The sequence below is a fragment of the Echinops telfairi genome, unplaced genomic scaffold (assembly GCF_000313985.2).
Source record: "Echinops telfairi isolate 266 unplaced genomic scaffold, ASM31398v2 ScPeMD7_7;HRSCAF=31, whole genome shotgun sequence".
In the NCBI taxonomy this organism is placed as follows: Eukaryota; Metazoa; Chordata; class Mammalia; order Afrosoricida; family Tenrecidae; genus Echinops; species Echinops telfairi.
Window position 1 is genome coordinate 23500589 of NW_022103904.1, and position 14631 is coordinate 23515219.

General features: G+C 42.0%; 1 protein-coding gene across 1 annotated transcript in view; it reads right to left on the bottom strand.

Moving 5' to 3' along the window:
- Positions 1 to 14631, bottom strand: part of ADAMTSL3 (ADAMTS like 3) — a 411606-nt gene that overhangs the window by 72060 nt on the left and 324915 nt on the right. The window contains exon 19 of the mRNA XM_045286295.1: positions 9124 to 9277. Within this exon, the coding sequence (XP_045142230.1) occupies positions 9124 to 9277 (154 nt within the window). The remainder of the gene's footprint in view (positions 1 to 9123; positions 9278 to 14631) is intronic.

A 14631-nucleotide genomic window follows, 5' to 3' on the forward strand; every position in this document is an offset into this window, starting at 1 on the left:
TCTGTCTATCTATCTATCTATCTATCTATCTATCTATCTATCTATCTATCTCAGTGGTTCTCAACGTTCCTAATGCCATGGCCCTTTAATATAGTTCCTCATGTTGTGGTGACCCCCCAAACATAAAATTATTTTATTTGCTACTTATAACTGTAATTTTGTTACTGTTATGAATTGGGTGCCCCCTGTGAAAGAGTCATTCGATCCCCAAAGGGGTAGTGACCCACAGGTTGAGAACTACCGATCTTTATAAAATCGTAAGTGTCCTGGTTTTGTTTCTGTAAAGAACCCTGTCTAACACAAGCTGCCTTCTCAAAGTAGATAAGTGGGTGGATTTAGGCCTTTGAGACTTTCATTTGCTGATGGGGCATGACTCAATGTGAAAGAAACAGCTACAAACATCTATTAATAATTGGAACCTGAAATGTAAAAAGTATGAATCTAGGTAAACTGGAAATCACACAAGTGAAATGGAATATATGAAGATCAATACCCTAGGTGTTAGTGAGCTTAAATGGACTGGTAGTGGCCAATTTGAATGAGAAAATCATACGGTTTACTATACCAGGAATTACAGATTCCAGAGGAATGGCATCACATTCATCATCAAAAAGGACATGTCAAGATCTATCTTGAAGTACAATGGTGTTGGGGAGTATAATATCTATCCATATAATATGAAATCCAAATCCAATCCAACTGGTATTCAAATTTATGTACCAACTACTAAAGCCAGTGATACAGAAATTGAATAATTTTATCAACATCTAAAGTCTGAAATTGATCAAACATGCAATCAAGATGCATTGATAATCTTTAGTGAATGAAATGCAAAGGTTGGAAACACAGAGGAAAGAATAGTAGTTGGAGGCCATGGAGATCGAAACAATTCTAGAGATTGCACGAGAGAATTTTGAAAAACCAACAACTTCTACATTGCAAATTTTTTCCCCCAACAACACAAAGGGCAACTATATGCGTGGACTTCTCCAGATGGAATACACACACAGAAGTCAAACTGACTACATCTGTGGGAAGAAGTGTCTGAGGTCAGGGGCTAACTGTGGAAGAAACCATCAATCGCTTACATGTAAGTTCAGCTTGGAGCTAAAGGAAATTAAAACAAGTCCACAAGAGTAAAGATAAAACTGAGCAAATATCATAGAGGCAGGATTATATGAAGAGGAATGGTATCACGTTTGGAGGAAGGTTTATAAGGAATGACAATACGTAAACGATACATCCTTGCTTATTGACAGTAAAGTGAGTGGACTTGAAACACTTACTGATGAAAATGAAGGATCAAAGCCTTCACTATAGACTACAACTCAATGTAAAGAAAACCAAAATCCTCACAACTGGTCAAATAAGTAATGTCATGATAAATGGAAAAAAGACTGAAGTTGTCAAGAACTTTGTCTTGCTTGGATCCCCATCAATGCTCATGGAAGCAACAGTCAAGACAGCAAACAATTCATTATATTGGGTAAATTTGCTGCACAAGACCTCTTTAAAATATTGAAAAGCAAGGGTGCTATTTGATGACTCGGGTGTGCCTGACCCAGGCCATGGTATTTTCAATCGCCACATATGCATACAAAACCTGGACAACAAATAAGGAAATTTGGTCTTGGTACTTTGGTCTCAGGTACTTTGGACATGTTATCAGGGGAGATTGGTCTCTGGAAAAGTACATTGTGCTCAGCAAAGCAGAGAGCAGCCAAGAAGAGGAAGTCTGGAAACAAGATGGACTCACACAGGCTGCAACAATGGGCTTAAACTTAAGAGCAATTTTAAGGAGGGTGCAGGACCAGGTGGTGTTTTGTTCGATGGTACACAGGTGGTGAGGCATTGGAATCAACTTGACTGCACCTCGTGTCAGCAATGGCATGGCTTTCCTTCAGCATTCTCGCTTGACCATTCCACGGCCTATGATATCCTTAACCAATAGCTTCCCGAAGATATCTCTCCTCATGGTTTTCCAGCCTCCCCTTCTGCCCCTACCATTCTACTCATTTCTGGTTCCCTTGCCGGCTTCTCTTTCACTGACTATTCTTCAGTGTTCCTATCCTGCGAGCACCCGCCTTTTCTCCTCTTGCTCGACATCAACTTCCACTAAATTTATTAAGTCAGAAACTCAGAATCATTCTAGATTCACCGCACTGCAGTAGTCCACTGGCTCTACCTCTCAACAACCCACAGCCAGTGAGACAACAGCAATCATTCACAGCTCTGGATTCAGTGATGTCACACGGATAGCTGAAAATTGGCCACCGTGGGAGTGTTTACACCATGAAAATTGGCAGACACCACAAATGGGAGATCGCCACTCTCCATCTAGAGTTGGTTGTTAGCCATGTATTATAAGCACGACACTGTCCCTGTCCTGTAGCCTTCTATTCTGGTCAGGCATCAATTACTTAAAGTGTACATCAGAAACCTTGTTTGAATGAATCCTCAAGGCTTCCACCTTAATGCCCTGTCACCACGATATTTCCATATGCCCTAAACTAGTCTCCTTGACTACAGTTTCCTATTTACCCAATATATTCAATTAGCTGTTGAGTGAGCAAATCATCTAAAATGAAGTTAGGACCCTGATATTTTCTTCTTGGATACAATCAGAATCCCTTAGTATGGAGTTCAATATCCTCTACAGACAACTTTTCAAGTTTTCTCTTTGGCCAAAATCCATCTTGAACCTATCTTTCAGTCTTGTGAAATTGTTTACGGTTCACCCAAATGCACTACTCCATTTCACATCAGCATCTTTGGTCTATGAAGGTCTCTTTTCCTGAACCCCTGTTTCCTTCCCCATGTGAGCCTGATGAACAAATATTCATCAATCACAATAGTGCTCCAGGATATCCTGCTTTATCAAAGCTTCCTGATCTCTCCTTACCCAGTGGCTTCTTGCATCTTCTGATGGCAACCACGGGACTTTACTGTTGTTAGTTGTTTTATCTCTCTCTCTATTTTCCCCTCCCCGTTGGATTGCTAGCTCTTAAGAAAGCAGAGAATATATATTCTTTTGTATTACAGGTTCTAGAAAACAGTAGCACTTGGTGAATGGTTGCTAAAAGGATTCATAAAGAAATGACTTTGTAAATAAATGGTCTAGCACTGAGAATAAGAAATGCCAGGCAGAAAGATTATCTCTATGTCCTTAGGGCACAGCACAATGCCCAACACATAATAGAGTCTTACTACGTGTTGAATGATGCATGAATGAATGGTTGAGCAATTGACAAAGTAACATATATGTCCTTGGATGCTCCGAAAGTTGTCATGAAATCCAAAAAGACTGATGGCGAGTTATCCCTGAAGGACTACATCAATATCAGAAAGAGATGAGCGTTACAGAAACAGCCAGAAATTGAGAAATTTGGAGAAAGAATAAGAACAGGAAAAGTCCTACGTCTTCTGTAAGGTCAAAGTGTGCATATAAGGCTGGGAGAACTAGAGGAGTAGACAGGGTGGCACAAAGCAGGAGACCAAAGGCCAGAGGGAGGAGAAGGGATTTGATAAATCTTAGGGGAAAGTGGGATTTTCATTTTCTCTGACATTTGGATGACATAGTCATGTTGCGATATCTCCCCTCTTTCTGCCAGTCCAACCTCAGTACTTTAAGGGAAAAGATGAAATTTTTTCTTTACCAAAACCTGAGTAGCTTGATATAGAACACCATAACTTAAAAGAAAATCTAAAATCACATACTGCATTTCTCTTTAAAATAAAATTTTATTTGAGAACAGTTTTAAATCTGCAGAAAATTTGTGAAGCTCATTCCTACATATGCTATACCCAGTCTCTCCCATCTTTTTTATATCAAGCACTATATTTCTTCTTATGCTTTATTTTCATCAGATACTTGATTGGAAATCAAGATAGGCAGACTTTGAATAGTAGTTTCACTTTGGTCTGATGTATTTGAAAAGTATGCCTATGGCAACAATTTATTCTAATATAGGTGGAAAAACAGTCCTATCTGTTTTTTATACCTAGGCCTAGTGGCATAGTGGGCTATGCATTGGATTGCTAACCATAAGGTCAGTGGTTCAAACCCACCAGTTGTTCCATGGGAGAAAGATGAGGCTGTCTGCTCCTGTAAAGATTTAATGTCTCTGAGACCCACAGGGGCAGGTCTCCTCTACACTATAGGGTTGTTATGAGTCAAATTGACTATATGAAGATGGATTTGGAGTTTTCTACACAGCAGGACACCCAACAACACAGTTCTTTATTACTTATTATTCTATCGTAAACTATAATAGGGCTTGGAAGTGGTGATGCTAAAAATACTCTTTTTTTGACACCTTACTATGTGACTGGATTACTTTAAAGTACTTTATAGGTATTAACTCATGATTCTCTAAACAATCCTATCATTTAGAAGATATAACTACTAGTCTCATTTTACAAATGAGAAAACTGAGACTCTCAGAGATTAAATAACTTCCCCAATGTCACATGATGAATTACTGGAAGACCTGGGGTTTGAACTCTGGTAAGTTAACATTAAAGACAGTGCTCTTAACAATGTCATATTCCCTTTCAGAGATTAAGTGCAACCGAGGAAGCTTATTGGGAGATGTGGGATTTGGGTTAGTCCTTCGACAATGAAAAGAACTTCAGTCACTAGACAGGGCAGAGGTAAGAATGCCAGCAAGGCAGGCGTGTAAAACCTAGGGGGTGGGAGGCTGCTGGGAATGTTTGGGGAGCAAGCAGGCCTTATCATTTGTCTGTATGGTGCACCTGCACTGATGGCCTCTAGGGGAGCTAAAGCACCTTTTCACCGGCCCTCAATCCCACCACAAGCCAAATAATCAAATGAAGAGTTTAAGAAAATTCTCCCAGCATGTGTGATCACGAAGGGAGATTTTCTTAAACTCTTCATTTGATTATTTGGCTTGTGGTGGGATTGAGGGCCGGTGAAAAGGTGCTTTAGCTCCCCTAGAGGCCATCAGTGCAAGTGCACCATACAGACAAGTGATCAAGAAGGGTCAAGGGGACCACCAAAGGGGCAGGGGGGCAGGGGTGGGGATCATATTATCGTGAATGAGGGGAGTGCACGATGGGGACCCAATGCCCATCTGTAGACAACTGTACATCCCTTGCAGAAGGGTAGTAGGGAGGAGATGAGTCACTCAGGGGGCATTGTAGCATTGATGAAACTCACAACCTTCCTCTAGTTGTTAAAAACTTCCTCACCGACCCTCCTCTGCGACTATCATGATCCCAATTCTACCTTGCAAACGTGGTTAGACCAGAGGATGCACAGCGGTGCAGATGGAAACTAGAAACGGAATCCAGGACAGATGAACCCCTCAGGACCAGTGGTGAGAGTGGTGATACTAGGAGGGAAGAGGGAAGGTGGGGTAGAAAGGGGGAACCAATTACAAGGATCTACATATAACCTTCTCCCTGGGGGATGGGCAACAGAAAAGTGAGTGAAGGGAGATGCTGGGTAGTATAAGATACGATCAAATAATAATTTATAAATTATCAAGGGTCCATGAGGGATGGGTTAGCGGGGGCGGGGTGGGGGGGGAATGAGGAGCTGATTCCAGGAGCCCAAGTGGAAGTGGAAAGCGAGAGTTTTGAGAATGATGAGGGCAACGAATGTATAAGTGCTTCACACAATTGATGTATGTGTGGATTGTGATAAGAGTTGTATGAGCCCCAATAAAATGACTATTAAAAAAAATTCTCCCTTCAGGCCTGGGTTGAGAAAAGACATAAATAGCTAGTGACATAAATGGTTATGTGAATGATTACGATATGCCAGCTAAGAAGAGTGTTTTTTTGTTTATTTTCCTTCTCTGCTTCCTTTCTTTTTCCCCCCAAAAATCTTTTTATTGGAAGGTAATACAGATATCATATCACTCCACAGTTCAATCAGATCAATCAATATTGTACAATTCCTTTCACAATCGGTTTCAAAACATTCTCTTTATTCTTGAACTTCATATCCTCTCCCCTTTACTCGTAACCTCCCCCCCCACCCCCATACCCCAGAAACCTTTATTCTATTTTCTGTCTCTGTAGGTTTATCAATCCTGGGTTTTACATAAAATAAAAAAACATACAGCAAAAATTCAAGAGGGCTACCCCCAATGTCAAAATACCATTTGGAGACACTACAGAGGTGTGTAGCACAGTGAGGCTAAGGAAGCAGGTCTTCGATGAAAGAGCAGGGTGCTAGTTCTGTGTGCTACATTATGAGGAAGGAACCCTCCGGGGAAACTGGGAGACATTTGGGGCTGTCCGCTCCTCTAAAAGGGACAGTCTCACACACCCCTGGGGACGGCTCGGTTCTGCCCGATAGGGTCGCCCTGAGTCGGAATTGACTTGATAGTAGTGAGAGTGAGAGCGGACCCCCTGCAAAAGAAATGACGTCTGGAACTGATGAGGTTGGGAAGCTGAGCCATCAGAAGGGTGGAAAGGCCAGCGTATCCTAGATGCTGGTTGTCTTCGATGTGAGCAAGTGATGAAGAAGAAGAAAAGATGTCGTGGAAGGGAGTCCTGAAGAAAAGCACAGGGTGTCTGTGGTCTGTCCATTCAAAGTGTGGTGAGGGTGGTAAGGGCTCAGTGTGTGTGAACAGTGAGGCCCTGGTGCAGAAGCAGCAGGGGCAGGGAGGCTGGCAGGACACCAAGCTCGTCATTTGGCCCTGGGATAGAGTAGTGGGGAGAAGAGGATGCTATCTGAGAGTGCAGAAGGAGAAGCCGAGTTTCAACCAGCAAGGGCCATTGATCAAAACTGATGGCTACAGCCGACGTGGAGGCCCCGGCAAAGGGCAACCTGGCAGTGAGCATGCACATTCCCATTGCCTGTCTGCTTCCATGACCTATATGTTGGCAGGCTGATGAGTGGGGAGGGGTGAAGGAGAAATTTACTGTCTTTTTGGTTTTTTCTTCCTTCTAAAACTTAAATTTTTACTGTTCTCTACCACATGCCATAATAATTTATAATTTCATCCTGTATCCCATAGTAACCACAATGTATTCCCCCAAGTTATTCTTTTGCTGTTTTAGAAGAAGCCGCCAGTATTACTCTAATTTCACTCTTCTCCGTGGCAGTTTATGGTCCAGCTACATTGCTGTGCAATTGTCTACAATTAACAAAAACCAGAGGGAAAAGCAGCCGAACGCATGACTGCGCTCCATGTGCCGCGGGCATTCCCAATTCCAGGACACTGTAAAATCAGTGCTTGGCATCTCAAGACGTCCCAGGCTGGAAGAAAAAAAAAGTAAATGTTGTCCATGAATCAGCAGAGAAGTCGCTAAGAACGTGGGCTCGGGAATCCGCATGCGAGGGAAAAACTGTAACCACAGGGCTATGGACCAGTCTCAGACCCTCTCTTAGGCTTAGGTTTCTTACTCCTAAATGCGGATATTATTCATCTCACAATGTTGTTGGGGAAATGAAATAGATAATGCATGTAAGAATCTTCCCTTAATAAGTGCTCAAACCCCCAAACCAAACTCATTGCCATCAAGTTGATGCCAGGTCACAGTGACCCTGCTGTGGGGTTTTGAGACTGTGACTGTTTGTGGGGCGGAAAGCCCTCTCTTTCACCCTCAGAGCAGCTGGTGGTTTTGAACTGCCAACCATGTGGATTGCAACCTAACACATAGCCACTATACCACCAGGGGTCCTATGGAGTTAGTTCTTAATGTGTATTCTTATAATTATTTTAACACTTTTTCTTACTTGCTTATGAATTTCTCTGGGAAAGCTGTTAGTAAACATATCTATATCTATTCAAATTTCTATCTAATTTACTTTAAATATACAAACATCAGTTTATATATGGTACATATGGAAAGAAAAATAAGAAATTATATCTATGTGTGTGTGGGTATACGTATATATGCCAGTGAGCATTGACAAAAGCATAGCTCGTCTCTGATTTCTTTTTCTTACCATAAACTCAGGAGGATAATTGAGGCGATGAAAATATTTTACAGTGAAAAAAGCAAAGCAGAAAAAGGGCCCAGAAGTAATGGATTCCAAATGTGCCCGTCCCCCACGTCCCAAACCAACCTGCGGCTTTATTCTCACTTGTCTAGGGCAGCCCTCAACTCACCTTTTAGGACCTGCTACGTACAGTACCTTCAGACATCTCTTCAAAGGACCCTGTAGTCCAGCGGTTCTCAACCTGTGGGTCGCGACCCCTTTGGGGGTTGAACGACCCTTTCACGGGGTCACCCGATTCATAACAGTAGCAAAATGACAGCGATGAAGTAACAACGAAAACAATGTTATGGCTGGGGGTCACCACCACACGAGGAGCGGCATTAGGAAGGCGGAGAACCACTGTTCTAGTCTATCATGTGTTTTTCAAATACAGATGAATACAACATGAGAAAATCTTTGAGAGACATCAAAGACATAGTATACGCCCTTCAGCCTAAGCTTAAGCTTCTTATTTATAGTTCATTAGAGAGGTGCCCATACTGCCTTTTTTTAAAAACCAAAACAATCAAAGGCATTTCCCATTGGCATCCTTGTTGGTTTTAGGTTAAACCTTAGAAACAAGGCATGGCGACGTAAAATGCATAGCTCATCTCATGGGAACAGCCGGAACCCACATCCCTAGCAAGCAATGCCAACGAGGACGTATGTCAGTGTAATTTTGACAAGCAACACGCACACAGTCTACATGGAAGCATCATGGCAAGGGGGAGGCTGGCAGGGGATGTCACGCACTTCGCAGTGAGGACACCTCGGAGAAGCCTGGGTGAACTGTGAATAGTTCTTAAAATGGACTCTTCTTAGAACTGTTTTGATCTTCAACATTGTACCATTTGCAGCTTAAAAGAAACCTGGGCTCTGCTCGGTTTGTTTCACCTACAGACAGGAGGTGTCCACCGTGAGAGCCGCCCTGTTCCTCTGAAGTCTCGCCAGCGTTCTTCCCCTGACCGGGTGCAGTCTGACCATTTTTCTATCACTTGCTTCAGTGGAAAATATTTGCATTTTCCTTCTCTGACAGGTTTCCTCCTTATACAGGTGCTGGCTTTCACAGGTGCTTACTGCCTATGCTTATGTATGGAAACGAAAAGGAAGATACGGGGACAAAGGGAGCGGATCTTGGTGACACATGGGCAGCACACACTTACTGTTGCACGCAGGCATCTGGCAAGCTCTCACCAGAGGTGGCCCCGGGAGGTGCCTGCACATCACCTCGCTGAGAGGAACGCGCCGACCCTTGGCCGTCAGTCTTTGACACACTTGCTTTCTTCGCTGGATGCCAACCCCACAGCTGACAGAGCACTGTGATGAGAATTGTGCAACAGAGTCAAATGGAGCGTGAGCATAGTAAATCCCAGCCAACAACAGCAGCATCTCAGATGGAGGAACAGGAAGGAATTTTACATAGGACCGCGACAATACGTAGACCATTTCCTGCACTCGAACTTCTTGGATGATGTAGAGCGTTTCATTGGCTCTCTTTCTTCCTCTCTCTCTTGGTTATTTAGTGTCAAAGAATTTTATTTTTGGTACTGTAACTGAAGGCTCATTAATTTCCCAGCTATTTATTTAGATAGCAAAATAATTTTGCTTAAGAAAAATGAAATGTACCCATTATCAAGAATTTAAGGAAATAGAAAAGGATAAACAGGGAAGTTTAAGAGAAAACCATCCGGACGGTGACATGTTGAGCACAGGAGTTGATAACCCCTGCAGGGAGGATGGAGCTTCACACCCACCAGCCACTCAGAGGAGAAAGACGGGGCTGTCTGTTCCCATAAAGATGAGAGTCCCTGAAACCCTATGGAAGGTTGCTATGACTTGCAACCAACTTGGTGGCAGTGGGCGGGTGGACTATGAAATTTCAACTTAAAACTGTAATGTAAGTTTACAAAGTAAAATTTTAAAAATAGAAACTAAAGTAAAATGAAAGGAACTGCTGAACTTCTGATTTTTTTTTCTCTAGCTAAAGTGATTAATTCCCAAAAGAGCCATCTAGAGAGGTAAGAAAGTAGATTAAAGAACCCGCTAGGACATTCAGATTGTTGCTTTGATTACGTATTTGGACGTAAGAGCCTATCTATTGACTTACGCCTCCGAAGGATGAGCACATAGCACCTTCACACCCTCCCACTTCTCTTCTTCAGTCTTTTAATTCGTTTTTGCTATATTAATTAGAGAATGTCGAGATCCCTGGTATTTACATTCTATTCTGAAATGCAATTGCTACAGTAGTCTTAATTCTTTTTTTTTTTAAGTCTCAATTCTATAATTAAAATGAATCCATTACTCATCAATCACCTTTTTTCCCCCCTCTCTCTCCTTACCAGGGTCTACCTATTCTTGGATGTTTAATTTGGGCTCATCTTGGTTGTTTGAACTTGGTTCTCCTACTGAATTTTCAAGTAAGTCAGGTGTTTGGAATTTACCCAGTGGCTTCGTGGAAGGCTTCCCTGTTGGCTTTCAGAAAGACACTCACTCACTCACTCACTCACTCACTCACTCACTCACTCACTCACTCACTCACTCACTCACTCACACAGACTCATAGCGATCCAATGGGTCCATACAATAGGAAAACCTTATGGAATAATTCTATTCCATAACACACAGGGTCGCCAAAAGTTGGAATTGACTCGATGGCAACTGGTTGGGATTTTAGTTTGTCATCTGAATGCTTCTCTGTTGCCCTTCCCAGTAAAGAACACTCTGGGTCATGGTTTCTGCTCCTTAGATGTGTATGAGCCTGCTCCACCGGCTTCTTGCACTAGCGTGGAGATGTAGGAGGCCAACAGGGACTGGTCTCCTTTTACTTGTTTGCCTTTTCTGCACAGAAGCCCCTGGGGTCTTCCTTTATCCATGAAGTTCAGCACTTTAACCATCGCATGTCTTAGCGGGTTGTATTTTCTTGGCAGGTGGTACATGGAAAACACCAGGAAATTTGTTTGGCACATAATACATACAAAAAACCTTGTTAATTAAGATTTTATTCAAGGAAGTTTGTTCCATTATTTTAACTCCATTATGATCTCTGCCCCCAACTCCCAGGGTCCCATTCCATTTCTGTCTAGTTCTTATAAATACAAATTATGTTTCTGTTTAATCTCCTTTATCTGCCTTTCATATCCACCGTGGCCACTAAAAAGCAATTTCACATCTTTGCTCTTTTATATATCACTCTTCTGCCATATTACAGCCTGTCTACCATGTATGTGTTCTCAGCAACCATGTTTAATTATTTTTGTTGTTATCTAACCTTTATGTCTGCTGCCTTAAAAGTTTCTCTTATTTTCCTTATTTTCCAACTGCCTTTCCATCTCTTCCTGCTGCCTTATAGTCTATCCTTTGAACTCAAACCGAGCCACGTTTTCCCCTAGAAGGAGATATAGGAAGTATAGGAGATTACATATTGAGCTAAGTGCAAGGTCAACGGTTTGAACCCATGGGTGGCTCTACAAAAAGGGAGAACAATGACCCTACCTGCTCTCGCAAAGATATAAAGGCTAAGAAATCCAAAGGGTGGGTTCTATTCTATCCTATAAGGTTGCCGTGTGTTGGAATTGATTGGATTGTAGTATTTTCATTTTGTTTTCTTTCCCCTAAAGGCCATGACTATAATTTCCTTGAGACATGGAGCATACTTTAAGGGGAACTTTTCTTGGGATAATTCCTTGTGTTTTGCTATGTTGTTGACACGACTCTTGCTTGATGTTCCTCTCCTCATATCCCAACCTTCTCTCCTCACCTTCCACTCCTCTGTGCCTCCCAATTTTGCTGCACAGCTTTTAGGCTGGTGCTGTGAATGCTGTTGGCTGTTTGGGGTGAGCAATGGGCAGTGGGGTGGGTAGGAGGTGGTGAGCTAGAGCAGTGTACATCATTTGGGTTTGTTGTCTTCAATACGCTGTCATCTACTCTCATTTCTTCTGCCCATATTGCTCTTCAATTTGGGGCATTTGCGTGGCTGGTGTGACTCGGAGGAGAATCTCTGACATAACTGCCCTGCTGTGTAGTAACCCAGCAATTGCTGCCTCCCCTTCCTGTAAACCACTTCAGCTCTGGCAGAGTTCATTGGCTCGGACGCATCAAAGGCAGTTCTCCTTCCCCTGATTCTACAGGGACATTGTCACTTCTGACAGGAGCTTTGAGCTTGGTCTAGTGCCCGTAATCAAAGAACTGTTGAATGGGCCTTTCAGGACTGTCACACTTTCTCCCAGGGAAATCTGCAGCCCACTAGGCTCCTGGGGAAATATTTGTCAGCTCCCAGCCTTCTCTTTCTTTTCGGGCCAACCTTTACAATTTTTGGCAGATGTGTTCCATAATTTATAGTTTGGGATTGTGGCCATTTCATTGTTCAGGAAGACAGAGTGTTCCCTTGCTTTATGGTGTCGATTTTTCTTGAATTTCAAAGAGGGGAATGGAATTTTTTTAAAATTACTTTATTGTCACATTAAACAGAAAGCCCTAATTATTAGAGTTATTTTACAGTAAGAGAAGAAGGGTTGAGTTTTCCCCCTACGTAGGCTTTTTAAACAGTTATTTTAAATTGCCATTTATTAACTTAGCTTTTTTTCATTTGTTTTTAAACAGGCAAATCATCATCTAAGGTTTCTATGTAATGATGATAAATGTTTACTTTTTATTAATATACTATTATGAGACACCTTTATTCCTATAATACAGGGATTAAGTAGCTGAGTGCCAATTACCACTCATAAGTCTTTTCTCTTGATAAATGCTTCTCTCCGTTATGAATGGGAGCATTTGTGAGCCTCTTTCATAGCTTAAGGCCTAGTGTAACAATGTGCTTGTTGTATTCAAAAATAAAGGAAGAGACAATAAAATCAGTGCTGTTAATTTTTTTCTTTTTGTAAGTTACTATTTTTTTTATATTTGGGGTTATGCATTGGGCTATAAATCTCAAGTTCAAACCCACCAGCTGCTCCCCTAGAGAAAGAGGAGGCTTTCTGCTCCTGTAGAGATTTACAGCCTCAGAATCCCAAAGAGGCACTTAATTCCTGTCTTATAGGGCTGCTACGAATCAGAATCAACTCCGTGGCAGTGGGAAATTTTTATTGTTGTAAAAATACATATGATATTTCCTAATTAAACATTCTTCATGTTGAAAATTACATTGTTTCCCACTAATTGTACTAATCATGTTGTACAGTCACCACCAATGTCCATTGTCAAGTTTTCTATCACCATAAAAGGAAACTCAATTGTGTCCTTAATTTTAATTCACAGGCAGCAAACTTTAAGGCAAAGCTTTTCCTGAGTTCTTCCATAGGAAATTGGTAGATTCCATAGGAAGAGCTCAGGGGAATAACACACCCCGGGGTCTACATTTCCGTAACAATTGGCCTATGGTCTTGGAGTCTGAGGGTCAGTTTGGCAGGATATAAAAGCCTTGGCCAACATTTGCCTGGGGTGATAGTCAGGGATTCCTCCAGTCTCTATTGGTCCCTCAGGTTCGAGCTTCTTTATGAGTTTCACTTTGTTCTACACTTTTCTGCCGCTCTCTCTGGACCTTCTGCTGTGTCTCTCATCTGAACACTCAGTAGGGATATAACCAGGCACCATCAATTCTTCTGCTCTCAGGTTAGAAGCTGCTCTTGTTTGTGTGGGTTCTTAATCCCTTGCACTAGTTTCCTCTTTGAGCCTTTTTGCTCCTTATGGGCAGAGACCACTAATTGTTGATGACTTCTCAAAAACTTTTAAAATGTTACTCATTGAACTAGAATGTAGAACATCATTATCATTGTGGACTATGTTATGCCAATTAATTAAGTTTACCCCCAAGGCTATGGTTCCCAAACGTTTAATCCAGTAAACCAATCCCATTAGCTGTTTGGGTTATGTCTAGGAAGCCGTCAGTATGTCTCCTATATGGATTGCCATATATGTGGGTATATGTGCAGCATACTCAAACATGTAATATATACATATGCCTACAGATACACTTTAATCCAGGGACTGCAACAAAGGGTCACATATGTCAACTGTGAGCGTGGCACAAGACCGTGCAGGTCTCTGTTCTGCTGTCCGTAGGATTTCCAACTCTGTGGTACCGAACAACAGAAATACATCTACACCTGCACCTGAATTTACTCTCCTATGTCTTCCCACACACCTCTGCATCAATATACCGAAGAACATGTCACTGCTCTTGCATCTCTAGGATATAGACTTAGGAGTCGTGTTGCGAGATCATGAGGCATTTCTATTTTCAGGTTTTTGAGGAAGCACCGTACTGTGTTCCTGTATCATTTCACAACCCCCCCAGCAATAGATATGTTTTAATCCCTCAACAACCTTGCCAGAATTTATTTTCTGGTTTTTTTTGGTCATTGTCAATTTTGCTAGGGTGAGACATTATTTTAGTTCTGATTTGTATTTCTCAAATGGCGTGTGATCACAACCATCTCAAAATGTATTTGGTGGTGGTCTAAATGTGTTCTTGGGGGAAGTGTCTACTCATATCCTTTGCCACTTGTTTACTGAATGCTTTGTTGTTTTGTTGCTGGTGCTCCATTGTCTTCTGGTGTGAATATTCGTCTGTCGGTTTGTTGTACTGGGGTGGGTTGTATGTTGCGGGTACTGGAAGCTATGCTACTGGTATATTGGGTATGCCAATATGGTGGACAGGTTTCAGTGGA